This window comes from Salmo salar, chromosome ssa10 (genome assembly GCF_905237065.1).
Source record: "Salmo salar chromosome ssa10, Ssal_v3.1, whole genome shotgun sequence".
In the NCBI taxonomy this organism is placed as follows: domain Eukaryota; kingdom Metazoa; phylum Chordata; class Actinopteri; order Salmoniformes; family Salmonidae; genus Salmo; species Salmo salar.
In genome coordinates, this window is record NC_059451.1 from 123307716 (window position 1) to 123321114 (window position 13399).

At 38.3% G+C, this 13399-nt stretch overlaps 1 protein-coding gene across 1 annotated transcript; it reads left to right on the forward strand.

Moving 5' to 3' along the window:
* The first annotated feature begins 1128 nt into the window (after window positions 1-1128).
* LOC106595068 (intestinal mucin-like protein) lies at window positions 1129-13129 on the forward strand. The gene is made up of 18 exons (XM_045688661.1): window positions 1129-1397; window positions 1508-1749; window positions 2314-2485; window positions 3160-3404; window positions 4350-4533; window positions 5047-5254; window positions 5590-5768; window positions 6040-6109; window positions 7240-7382; window positions 7472-7503; window positions 7936-8104; window positions 10312-10352; window positions 10576-10698; window positions 10834-10932; window positions 11243-11371; window positions 11605-11644; window positions 11986-12106; window positions 12754-13129. The coding sequence occupies exons 2-18, from the start codon at window positions 1717-1719 to the stop codon at window positions 12932-12934; spliced, it is 2169 nt and encodes a 722-aa protein (XP_045544617.1). The 5' UTR covers window positions 1129-1397; window positions 1508-1716; the 3' UTR covers window positions 12935-13129.
* The last annotated feature ends 270 nt before the right edge of the window (window positions 13130-13399 follow it).

A 13399-nucleotide genomic window follows, 5' to 3' on the forward strand; every position in this document is an offset into this window, starting at 1 on the left:
CAACAACAACAACAACAACAGAAAGTCCATCAACCACAACTAAGTCAACAACTCCATCCACAACAACAACAGAAAGTCCAACAACCATAATTAAGTCAACAACTCCATCCACAACAACACAAGTAACAGAGGAAGTTACAACTGGTCCAGAATCAACAACACCTACCACCACTACCCCCACAACAACAACCACCACCACAGGAAGTCCATCAACCACAGTAACGGCTGAGACAACAACATATTCCACAACAAGAGAAACAACAGGGGAAATTACAACTGGTCCAGAATCAACAATACCCACAACAACCATTACACCAACAACAACAACAACAACAACAGAAAGTTCAACAACAACAACAGAAAGTCCAACAACAACAACTACCCCAACAACAACAACAACAACAACAGAAAGTCCATCAACCACAACAACAACAACAACAACAACAACAACAGAAAGTTCAACAACAACAACAACAACAACAGAACGTCCAACAACAACAACAACAACAACAACAACAACAGAAGGTCCAACAACAACACCAGAAAGTCCAACAACAACAACTACCCCAACAACAACAACAACAACAACAACAACAGAAAGTCCATCAACCACAACAACTATGTCAACAACATATTCCACAACAAGCGAAACAACAGGGGAAATTACAACTGTTCCAGAATCAACAATACCCACAACAACCCCTACCACTACTACCCCAACTACTACCACAACAACAACTCAGATGAGGACTACCTCTGAGGAAACGACAACAGCCACCACCAAAGTATCTACCACAACAACAGGCCTCACTGTAGTCACAAATCTACCATACACAATAGCAACTGGAAAGCAAATCTCAACTTTGACAATACAGACAGAAGAAACGACTACATCAAACCCAACCACAACCCCTTCCACTACCCCCACAACAACCCCTACCACTACCCCCCACAACAACCCCTTCCACTACCCCTCAACAACCCCTTCCACTACCCCCACAACAACCCCTTCCACTACCCCCACAACAACCCCTTCCACTACCCCCCAACAACCCTTCCACTACCCCCTCAACAACCCCTTCCACTACCCCCACAACAACCCCTTCCACTACCCCCTCAACAACCCCTTCCACTACCCCCCACAACAACCATTACACCGACAACAACCCCTACCACTACCCCCACAACAACCCCTTCCACTACACCCACAACAACCCCTTCCACTACCCCCACAACAACCCCTTCCACTACCCCCACAACAACCCCTACCACTACCCCAACGACAACCCCTATCATTACCCCAACGACAACCCCTACCACTACCAATACCCCTACCACCTCCACAACCCCTACCACATTATGTTTTTGCACATACAAAAATCTACATTTCCCTGCCGGTAAGTGATAGTGATAGTTTCCTTCATTCAAATGATCAATTCTGACTACATAATGCATTCATACACTTCATTTAATATCTATTTATTACTAATAATATGTTTTTGTTTAGGTTCCTTGATATATAATGAGACTGACGGGGCAGGCTGGTGTTTCACCTCCTACTGTAACTCAAGTTGTATTGTTGAGAAACAAGCCAGACCATGTCCCTCTACGACCCCAGCTACAGTCAGCACTGTCTCAACTACAGTCAGCACTGTCTCAGCAACAACAGAAGCTACACATTCTACACCATCTACATTGTCCCCGACTACACCTTACATGGGCTGTGAATATGCCATTCCACCAAGAAAGGTAATGAAATAAAATAAACAGAATATTTGTGTTTCTTAGTTCATAGTGTTGTGTAGTTCATAGTGTTGTGTAGTTTATAGTGTGTTTCTTAGCTCATAGTGTTGTGTAGTTTATAGTGGTGTGTAGTTCATAGTGTTGTGTAGTTCATAGTGTTGTGTAGTTCATAGTGTTGTGTAGTACATAGTGTTGTGTAGTTCATAGTGTTTTGTAGTTCATAGTGTTGTGTAGTTCATAGTGTTGTGTAGTTCATAGTGTTGTGTAGTTCATAGTGTTGTGCAGTTATAGTGTTGTGTAGTTCATAGTGTTTTGTAGTTCATAGTGTTGTGTAGTTTATAGTGTTGTGTAGTTTATAGTGTTGTGTAGTTTATAGTGTTGTGTAGTTTATAGTGTTGTGTAGTTCATAGTGTTGTGTAGTTCATAGTGTTGTGTAGTTCGTAGTGTTGTGTAGTTTATAGTGTTGTGTAGTTATAATGTTGTGGTGTTCATAGTGTTGTGTAGTTCATAGTGTTGTGTAGTACGTAGTGTGTTTACTTTCAGGACTAAAACATACATTTTCAACTTTAGGATGGAGAGACTTGGAAGACAGGCAACTGCACTACTCAAACTTGCCACAGCGGTGAAATTACCACAAAGTATGTGGTCTGTGAGTCTGCAGAAAAGCCTGTGTGTGAAAATGGATATCCACCAGCTAAAGTCTATGACGAATCAGGTTGCTGCTATCACTACGAATGTGAATGTAAGTTCAAAACTTAATGTTTTTAATTATCTTCTCTCCTTCTACAAATACTTATTACTCCAAGTTTACTTGTTTTAAAGACGTCCTCCAGTGATTTTTGAACATTTCCTGTTGGAAAGTGATATTCCAAGTGTAAATACAGTAAAGAAATACAATATGTTTTGAAAAAAATTGTGTTTTTTTTTTGGACACAACTGCAAACTTCAAGGAGTTGGTCTGATCCAGTGGCGCAACTTTGGTTTTAGAAGTGGGGGGGACATAAGTATTATTATTATTATTATTTTCATCCAGTTGGATAAACACACCAAACAGCCTACTCGACTACTCAGAGGCTTCCGCATGGTCCTAAAGCACAGTGTTGCCTTGTTTTGTATCACATTCCAATGATAAAACTGGGAGTGGAACAAAAATGCAATTTCAGAATGTGGGGGCGACATGCTCCCTGTAAACCCACCGTCTCCCCATCCCCAGTGAACGTTGCACCCTTGGTCTGATCTGATGGTGACATTGTGATGTTATCAGCTTGTGCCATTTCATGAGGATACCTAGACCACCTGTGGTGTTCAGTAAATCAGGTGTTAAATGAGGTGAAAAGGAGACTGGAGTAGCACATTAAACTCTTGTATTGATGAGTGATCTATCTATTTGATACCTTTTTCTGTTCCATCTCTCAGGTATATGCTATGGATGGGGAGACCCTCACTACGTCACATTTGATGGCCAGTATTACAGTTTCCAGGAAAACTGCACCTACGTTTTGATGAAAGAAATAGTTCCTCGACAGAACTTCAGTGTCAACATCGACAACTATAACTGCGATCCGTCTGGACATGCGACCTGCCCTCAGTCTCTGATTGTCTATTACAAGTCCTATAAAATCGTTCTTACTCCGAAGAGATTAAACGTGACAACAAATATGGTAATTATAACTGTGCTATTGTACACATTTATACACATTTATAAAAGTGCACTTTGATACAGACATTCCTTGATACAGACATACTTTGATACAGACATTCTTTGAGATAGACATTCTTTGATACAGACATTCTTTGATACAGACATTCTTTGAGATAGACATTCTTTGATACAGACATTCTTTGATACAGACATTCTTTGATACAGACATTCTTTGAGATAGACATTCTTTGATACAGACATTCTTTGATACAGACATTCTTTGATACAAACATTCTTTGAGATAGACATTCTTTGATACAGACATTCTTTGATACAGGCATTCTTTGATACAGCCATTCTTTGATACAGACATTCTTTGAGACAGACATTCTTTGATACAGACATTCTTTGATACAGACATCCTTTGATACAGACATTCTTTGATACATACATTCTTTTAGATAGACATTCTTTGATACAGGCATTCTTTGATACAGGCATTCTTTGATACAGACATTCTTTGATACAGACATTATTTGAGAGAGATTCTCATACCACTTTAAGACTTAAAATAATCTAGCCTCATATTTTGACATGTATTATTTACTTTTTGTAACGTGGGGGTATTGATTAATAGGAATATCTGATCTTGTCGACTATGACAAATGTAATTTGCAGTACTACACTTCAGTAGTTACAAATAGTTATTTAACAACATTACATATTGGTTAACCACTTTGATGATGCCATCACGTTAACTCAAAAACCATCATCAAGGTATCTGAAACAGTCCCATGACATTTCAAAGAATTTAATTTTATTGACAAAAAATTGACAGACTACCAACTCTTCTTGTGACTTCATTTAGTTCTGGAAACCGTTGAAATCTGATCTACAGTATTGTAATGTTATTCTGTTCTCTATTCTCATTCGTTATGTAATGTTTTTACTTATCATTCACAAGGTTTACATCAATGGAAATCAGATCTTCCCGACCTATTCTAATGAAGACCTCATGATCACCAGCACTGGCGTAGAGTTACTGTTGAAGATCCCTGCCATTAAAGCAACAGTGATATTTAAGTCCCTTATGTTCAGTGTAACCCTGCCAAACTCCCTATTCCACAACAACACAGAGGGGCAGTGTGGTAAGTATGTAGGCATTGTCTACATCCCAAATGGCACACTGTTCCCAATGTAGTGCACTCCTTTTAACCACCTTTTTACCAGGGAGAATAGGGTCCCAATGTAGTGCACTCCTTTTAACCACCTTTTAACCAGGGGGAATAGGGTTCCATTGTAGTGCACTCCTTTTAACCAGGGGGAATAGGGTGCCAATGTAGTGCACTCCTTTTAACCAGGGGGAATAGGGTTCCATTTGGAATGCACCCATTATGTAGACAATAAACACTTTAAGTATGAATCAGAAGAACAGCTTGTAGTACTCTGTGAGTAAACTGAACATTTGTTGCAATGATTTGATGTTATTTTGTTGAATGTTATTGTATTGTCATGGCATTAAACAGTTCACTGTACAGTTACAATGATAGCATAACCAATTAAAATATAGTGTAGGTAGGCTTAATGATATAAGCAGCTGTTTCTGACATCAAAGAACTTGTGTTTATTCTCATTCCCATATTTATTTTACCTTTATAAAGGTACCTGTGACAATAACAGGAAAAACGATTGCAGACTACCGAATGGACAGATTGATCCATCATGTCCTGGGATGGCTCATAAATGGAAGATTGATGATGATAAAAAACCCTACTGTGATCTGAAATCCCCTACCCCACCTACCCCTACGCCTATGCCTCCACCCTGCCCGTCAAGAAAGACATCAATCTGTGACATCATTCTTAGCCCGTAAGACGTGCAACCTTGTAATAACACAAAGAGACAGCTATATTACAAAGGGAATCTGATTGAGGTTGCTATGACACTGTATACATGAAAGTCTGTAAACTTTCCGTTAAAGGCATGGGTTGTTGTTCCATAACTTAGTACCAAACTTATCTTACAGACTTTTTATGCCATATAAAATATGTCATATTCATAAGAACTTCATAGATGCTTCACAAATAATTTAACGTGTAAGGCATACAGTAATCAATATTTGTAAGAGATCTGTCGTGACATGTTATATGCTCCTTTTGGGTTCGGCCTATATAATAACATAAATGGGTTCTTTATTTTGAAAGGGTCTTTAAGCAATGCCATGATGTTATCCCACCACAACCCTTCTTCGAGGCCTGTAAGTTTGATGTTTGCCTCATGCCAAATATCTCAATCGGCTGCTCCAGCCTGGAAGCCTACGCCGTGAGGTGTGCAGCAGCTGAAGTCTGTATCGACTGGAGGAACTCAACTAATGGAAAATGTGGTATGGAAGGACTTTCTTATCAAATAAGGGTTGTATTCCAAATGGGATCCTATTCCCTACATTGTGCACTGCTTTTGACCAGGCTCTGGTGAAAAATAGTGATTTATGTAGGGAATAGGATCCCATTTGGAATGCAGGCAAGATGTTAATAGGATTTTAAATAATTCTAATGACTTTACAATTTATCAATATTAATTGTATTTTGTCAACCTGCATTTACAAATTGAGTTCTTACTGTTTTGTCTTTCATTCCATCTTGACCATATTACAGAACTGACATGCCCTAAGACCAAAGTGTATAAGGCATGTGGCTCTACTATCCAGCCAACATGCAATTCAAGGTATCCATCTCATTCCCATCTCATCTCATTCTCATTCTCATCTCATTCCATTCTCATTCCCATCTTATTCCCATCTCATTCTCATTCGCATCTGATCTCATTCTCATTCCCATCTCATTCATATCTCATCTCATTCCCATCTCATCTCATTCCCATCTTATTCTCATGTGAATCCCATCTCATCTCATTCCCATCTCGTTCTCATCTCATTCCCATCTCGTTCTCATCTCATTCCCATCTCATCCTCTCATCTCATCTCATTCTCATCAAAATTCCCATCTCATTTCATTCTTGTCTCATTCCCATCTCATTCTCATTTCATACCCATCTCATCTCATTCTCATCTCATTCCCATCTCATCTCATTCTCATCTCATTCCCATCTCATCTCATCACATTCCCATCTCATCTCATTATCATAACATTCCCATCTCATCTCATTCTCATTCCCATCTCATCTCATCTCATTCTCATCTCATTCCTATCTCATCTCATTCTCAACTCATTTCCATCTCATTCCCATCTCATTTCATTCTCATCTCATTTCCATCTCATTCTCTTCTCATTCCCATCTAATTCCCATCTCATTCCCATCTCATTCTCATCTCATTCCTATCTCATCTTATTCTCAACTCAATTCCATCTCATTCCCATCTCATTTCATTCTCATCTCATTTCCATCTCATCTCATTCTCATTACATTCTCATTCCCATCTCATCTCATTCCCATCTCATCTCATTCCCATTTAATTCCCATCTCATCTCATTCCCATCTCATCTCATTCTCATCTCATTGCCATCTCATCTCATTCCCATCACATCTCATTCTCATTCCCATCTCATTCCCATCTCATCTCATTCCAATCACATCTCATTCTCATCTCATTCCCATCTCATTCTCATTCCCATCTCCTTCCCATTACATTCTCATTCCCATCTCATCTCATTCTCATTCGCATCTCATTTCCATCTCATCTCATTCTCATATCATTCCCATCTCATTCCCATCTCATTCTCATCTCATTCCCATCTCATTATTTTACACCACTACCTAGTGGACATGCATTCTTAAAGGTTTCCATTATATTCCAAAGTTTCTAAACTGTAATGAATTGTTTTCTCTTGTCATAGATACAATGAAAAATATGTGCATTCATGTCAGGGAGCACAAATGACCCGTGACTTTGTATGTGACTCATTCATGGAGGGCTGTTTCTGCCCTGAGGGTACCGTCTTGTTCAACACATTCTCTGACACCTGTGTTCGTGACTGTGGTAAGGATGTGTCAGTTTGAGGAATACATTGTTTAATTGTGTCTCAAAGTAACACCACGTATGACTTAAGATCTTATTTTCCATTCAAGGATGTACTGGACCTGATGGAAAACCCAAACAGGTAATAATGTGGATGTATACCACAATGAATCTGTCAGAAGAAATAGTTTAACAGCTCACTTCACATTATAGCCCACAAAAAGGTTCTGTATAGAAACCCAAATATTTTAAGCAGTTTACTAGTTTCATTGGGGCTTGTTAGTGGTCCAAGCCCCGAAGAGGCTGGAGCCCTATTGTTATTATCAATCAATCAAATGTATTTGATAAAGCCCTTTTTCATCAGCAGTGGTCACAAAGTGCTTTACAGATAGCCAGCCTAAAACCTAAAAGAGCAGGCAATGCAGAGGCATAAAGACAGTGGCTAAGAAAAGCTCCCTAGAAGGAAGGAACCTAGGAATAAACCAAAAGAGGAACCCGGTTCTGAGGGGTTGCCAGTCCTCGTCTTAATAAGTTTCAAGTCTCTGCTAACAGTGTTTGTTTTGTCCCAACACAGTTTGGTGAGACTTGGAACAGTAACTGCCAGAAGTGCACGTGTAATGCTGACACACTGAGTGTCCAGTGTGAACCAGTGAAATGTCCGCCCCAAGAAATTGTTACCTGTAAGAAGTACGGTGAGGTGTTGGTCAACGAGACGGTGGACTGCTGTCAGATAAATAAATGCGGTGAGTAGAGACAGGATTTGAGTTTAGACCAGATATAGGAACCTTAACAAGTCTGTGTGTGCTAAATGTTTGGCATATGACAAGGAGTACAAGGAGTGGAATGTTAGCTACTTCATAAAGCTTTCATAAGCACTGCATAAATGTGTTGCAAAGCATCTATAACATGCTTTATAAAGGGTTCATAAATGTCGCATAACTCTGTGACATAATCACCGGACTGTGAATAGTGTAGCTTGTCCCTGAGCTGGTGGACCAATGGTTTCTTACCTCTCTTTCTGCTGGAGGTACTGCATGTTGATTCCAACCTTAAAAGTAACAACAAAGAAATTTAGCAGGTGTGTTAGGAAATGCCTTTGTCACATCAATTCAATTAAATTTAAGGGCTTTATTGGCATGGGAAACATATGTTAACATTGCCAAAGCAAGTGAAGTAGATAATAAACAAAAGTGAAATTAACTATAAAAATGAACAGTAAACATTACACTCATAGAAGTTCCAAAAGAATAAAGACATTTCAAATGTCATATTGTGCCTATATACAGTACAGTGTTGTAAAGATGTGCAAATTATTTGAAATAACAATTGAGATAGCGACAATATGAAATCTAACTCAACACTTAACTACTATAAACTCATGTAAATTACAATAAATATAGGTTAACTAACTTGTTTTTCGATCTCCAGTAGCAGCACAAGTTAAGAATTTGATTTGCGAAATCATTACATAATCAGCGTAGTACGTCTCATCAGCAACACTAAAAATAAGTACCTCCGGGTCAAGCAATATTGATACATTTCAAATTAAAAGTCCCCTACTTAATAGTTGAAAAGGGTCAATAACCATTCATGATATATGATACACTATTGTTTAAACATGAACAATGATTCATATTTGTTTATAATTAAGTGACATTTGTATAACATTTCGGTTTAAAAAAAATGTCTAAGGTGTAAGAAAATACCCCCAAAGGAATATATATTGGCTTAAAGCAAGAACTAATCTGGGTGCAGCAGTAAAAATATTGTAGAGAATACTCAGTAGGGTCAGTAGTGTATGTAGAATGTAAAATATGGAGTCATTTCATGGGACTCTGAATAATTCTGAGTATTGCTGGCTTTTTACTCCACCCGTTTCATTGCGGCTGAATCACATCACATGTGCCTTACTGCACTACAGAAAACCCTCTAACCAATCAACAGTGCAGGGCATGCTCACTGAATTAAAGGGCAACTAAGCTAAAAAATTGAAGTTTCTTAGATTTTTCCCAGACCTCAAAAGTCATCCCCTGATGTGGTTTTAACATTATTGTGAACACAGAAAATCACATTTAGTCATGTTTCTATTAAAACGGTGAGAAAAAAAAACTGGGGTAAACCAGAATTTTTGGGGGGGAAATCCGATACCTGGAAAAACAAAACCAAGAATACAACTGCATTTTTGAGAAAAAAAAACTGAAGTAAGCAAAAAATTTAAACTGCAGCATAGCATTTTGGGGGAATTTGAGGTCAGGTTCAATACTGACTATGCGAAGAGGGAAATAGTTTGGGCAATCCTAGAAATGTTTTAGAGTAATATAATATATACAATTTAGCAAATGATTTTATCCAAAGCATGAATACATTTTTACGTATGGGTGGTCCTGGGAATCGGACACAATATCCTGGTTTTGCAATACTCTATCTAGATGCATGACAGGGTAATACGTTGTCAGTTGAATTATTCATAAGGCCTTTATTAAGCAGTGTTGATGCCACCGTTTAGAAAGCACAGGTTTGACTAATTTGACACAGTGGGTTATGTCATACAGTTATGCCACATTTATGAACCCTTTATAGAGCATGACATATGGTTATAGATGATTTGTAACACATTTCGTTAGAGTTTATGAAGCCTTTATACTGACCATGTCATTGGACCATGTCATTGGACCATGATATTGGACCATGTTATTGGACCATGATATTGGACCATGTTATTGAACCATGATATTGGACCATGTCATTGGACCATGTCATTGGACCATGTCATTGGACCATCACGCACCATAATTTCAAAACTATGTGTATAGTGATAAAACAGTGACTTAATATTTCATGGTGCAGGTGTCGTGATGGTAACATGGTGCAGGAATTGTGACTAACTTAACTGTTCAACAACTGTAATGTCTCAACCATTGTCTGACCCTTTTATTGTGTGTTCTCTCAGTACCCAAACCTGTTTGTGTCTACAATAATACTGAATACATGGTGAGAAGTAACACTTTTTTTGATATCACTCTGCACAAATATATTTTTGCAGGCAGAACAGAGCAGTATTACAATAAATCATTTGTAAATTGTGTATAAAATAAACCTAAATATTGATGTGTCAATCACAGATTGCCCCTTTAAGTAATCCTGAGAGCCACTGTGGCCCCAAGCTTAATTTTTGCTTCAGTACATGATACTAACTCTTGCTTGCATTCTCCAGCTTGGTGAAAATGTTCCCAGCGGCACCTGTGAGGAGTGCAAGTGTGGCCCTAATAAGGATCCAGTTTCCAAGCTGTATGTTGTAGACTGTGTCCAAATCAACTGTTCCACCACCTGCCAAACGGTACTGTACTCGGGATAATGGCAATCTCGGTTTAACATAAGTGAAACATTTTACATGGTAGGCTATACAGTATAATATTCCAGGTATATATGAAGGAAATCCACTAATGATGTCACCTTGTTGATTCTCCCCCAGGGTTATGAGTATGAAGTCGTACCTGAGAAATGTTGTGGAACGTGTGTCCAGAAGGACTGTGTTGTAGTTCTCCCAGATGCCACATCTCACATCATTCAGGTGACGTTGATGAGATAATGCACCCAAATTAGATTCTTTTTAATATCAGATATCTTTGTTATATCTCAAAGGGACGAATTACATCACTAATGAGAACATTTAAATGCTTACAAATGTTCATAAATGCATAATAAATGATCATAAATGTTAAAGGTGTAAATACTTAAGAATTGTACTGCTTGTTTACATTTTCAAATAATGAAGTACTTATTCCTGAAAAGTTTATAAATGATTTATCCATGCTTATTTATTGAAGTTTTTATAACATACAGTATTCATTTATCAACATTTATGTTTTGCTATTTGACAGCTTGGGAAGTTTTGGTCGCCCCCTAGTGACCGCTGTGTGAAGTATGACTGCTCAAAAACAAACAAACAGCTCATCGTTGTGAAATCCAAATTGGAATGCCCAGTGTTCCGTCCAGAGGACTGCGTCCCTGTAAGTAGATGAGGAAACTGGTTGAATGTGTTTGTTTGAAGTAAAGTAACTATACCTAAATACACTGGTTGCTTCATTTGATAGTAACTTTTAAGTTATATTGAATTTACACCCGAGTAGTATATTCATAGATGATCATAGTTTTCCATTATAACATCTATACTGTGTTCTCTAGCTCAATAGACTGTAACTAGTCATATCCAAATTGAGCTGAACGCTATTCTTTTTGACAGGGAACTGAGAAAACTGATGCAAATGGATGTTGCACAACCTGTAAGTTAAAACAATATACTGATTCATTTATAAATATTCATGATTTGTGTGAAGTTGTATTTTTTGTTTATACATCAGATCTACTAGTCAAATATAACCTCTTATGAACATAACCTCTTATGAACATAACCTCTTATGAACATAACCTCTTATGAACCTAACCTCTTATGAACCTAACCTCTCATGACTTAATAAATCAATGTTGAGTTTCTGTAGATGAAACTGAATACAGTTATGATGTGATATACTTTTTCAAGTTGCTCAAAGTCTGTGCACTTTACATAGTAAGGGGGAAAGTCACCACTTTAAAATGTTCTCCTTAACTCTGTCTACCTAAACAGGCACTTTACGCAGTCACTGTGATGTGAAGAACACCACTACCTACCTCGAGGTGAATAACTGCACGTCTACTGTGCCGGTGGAAATCTCAGCCTGCGGGGGATCCTGTGGAACGTCTTCTATGTGAGTACAAACTCTAAATAAGAACACACACACACACGCCAAAAAGCACACAGAATCAAACGCAACAGGCATTTTGGTCTTGCAGAAATTTGTACTTGGGGAATTGGATTGAAGGGTGAGAAATCAATGTGTCACGGACGTCGTAGTAAGTGGACCAAGGCGTAGCGGGTTGAGTGCTCATTTTCACTTTTTATTTTGAACACTTAAATAATCAAAACAATAAACGAACGAACTAACAGTCTTGCAGGCTAAACAGAGCAGTGCAAAGAACAACCTCCCAAAAATCCCATAATAAACATACTCCTAATTATAGGACCTTCAATCAGAGGCAACGATAAACAGCTGCCTTCAATTGAAGGCCCAATTCCAATTACCTAAACATAGATCTAAACACCCTAGAACAGTCATGGAAATATACAAACATCTAATATAGACCAAAACCCCGGAATACATAAATCAAACACCCCTCCACATAAACAACACACCCCGAACCATATATAACAAATACCGCCTGCCACGTCCTGACCAAACTATAATAACAAATAACCCCTTTACTGGTCAGGACGTGACACAATGGGAGTTGACCTATGGCAGAATAAATTTGGTACTGTTTCTAACAGTGATGTTTGTTGTGTCCTGTTTGCTAGGTACTCTGCAGAGAAAAACACCTTGATGCACTCCTGCTCCTGCTGTCAGGAGATGTCTACCAGTGAGAGGAAGGTGGAGATGCTCTGCCCTGACGGGAAGAAGATCATGCAGAACTACATTTACATTGATAAGTGCGGCTGCCATGACTCTGAGTGTGACAAGAAGAACCACGTAGATTAGGCCTTGAAGAATTAAGTCTTTTGAAATGTTCTTATTTACATTAACTGCATGGAATATTAAATACTTTTATCTAAAGGGGAAACCAATAGGGGCTGTCTAATTATCATATAGGCTACTTTCATGAACTGTATGTCCTTTCTCTCTACACTATCATAGACATTATGCAAACGTATTAAACTGATGAAGAAGCATGAAGTCATTATCTTTCTTGTTTTATTTCATATTGTCAAGCGCATCAATGTGTGACTAGGTAAAAAGTACACATAGTATTTAATAAAGAACACATTCATTACATAACTGTTACTTTTAAAAGGGGCAATCTGCAATTCAAACAACAACAAAGTGGCCAACCTGCCACTGTTTTGGCAAAAACCTGAAGGATGGGGCTGGAGAAATGTAACCACTCTCAAATTCATAGAGAGGGCCTTCGATGCAAGGAATGACCGTCCATGATATCAACATTAT

Bases quoted from the DNA above. Each gene is read 5' to 3' on its own strand.
- LOC106595068 (XM_045688661.1), top strand. From the start codon at position 1,717: ATGGGCTGTGAATATGCCATTCCACCAAGAAAG. The intron at 10,699-10,833 runs GTACTGTACTCG...ATTCTCCCCCAG, and splicing joins GTTCCACCACCTGCCAAACG to GGTTATGAGTATGAAGTCGT. The intron at 10,933-11,242 runs GTGACGTTGATG...GCTATTTGACAG, and splicing joins CCACATCTCACATCATTCAG to CTTGGGAAGTTTTGGTCGCC.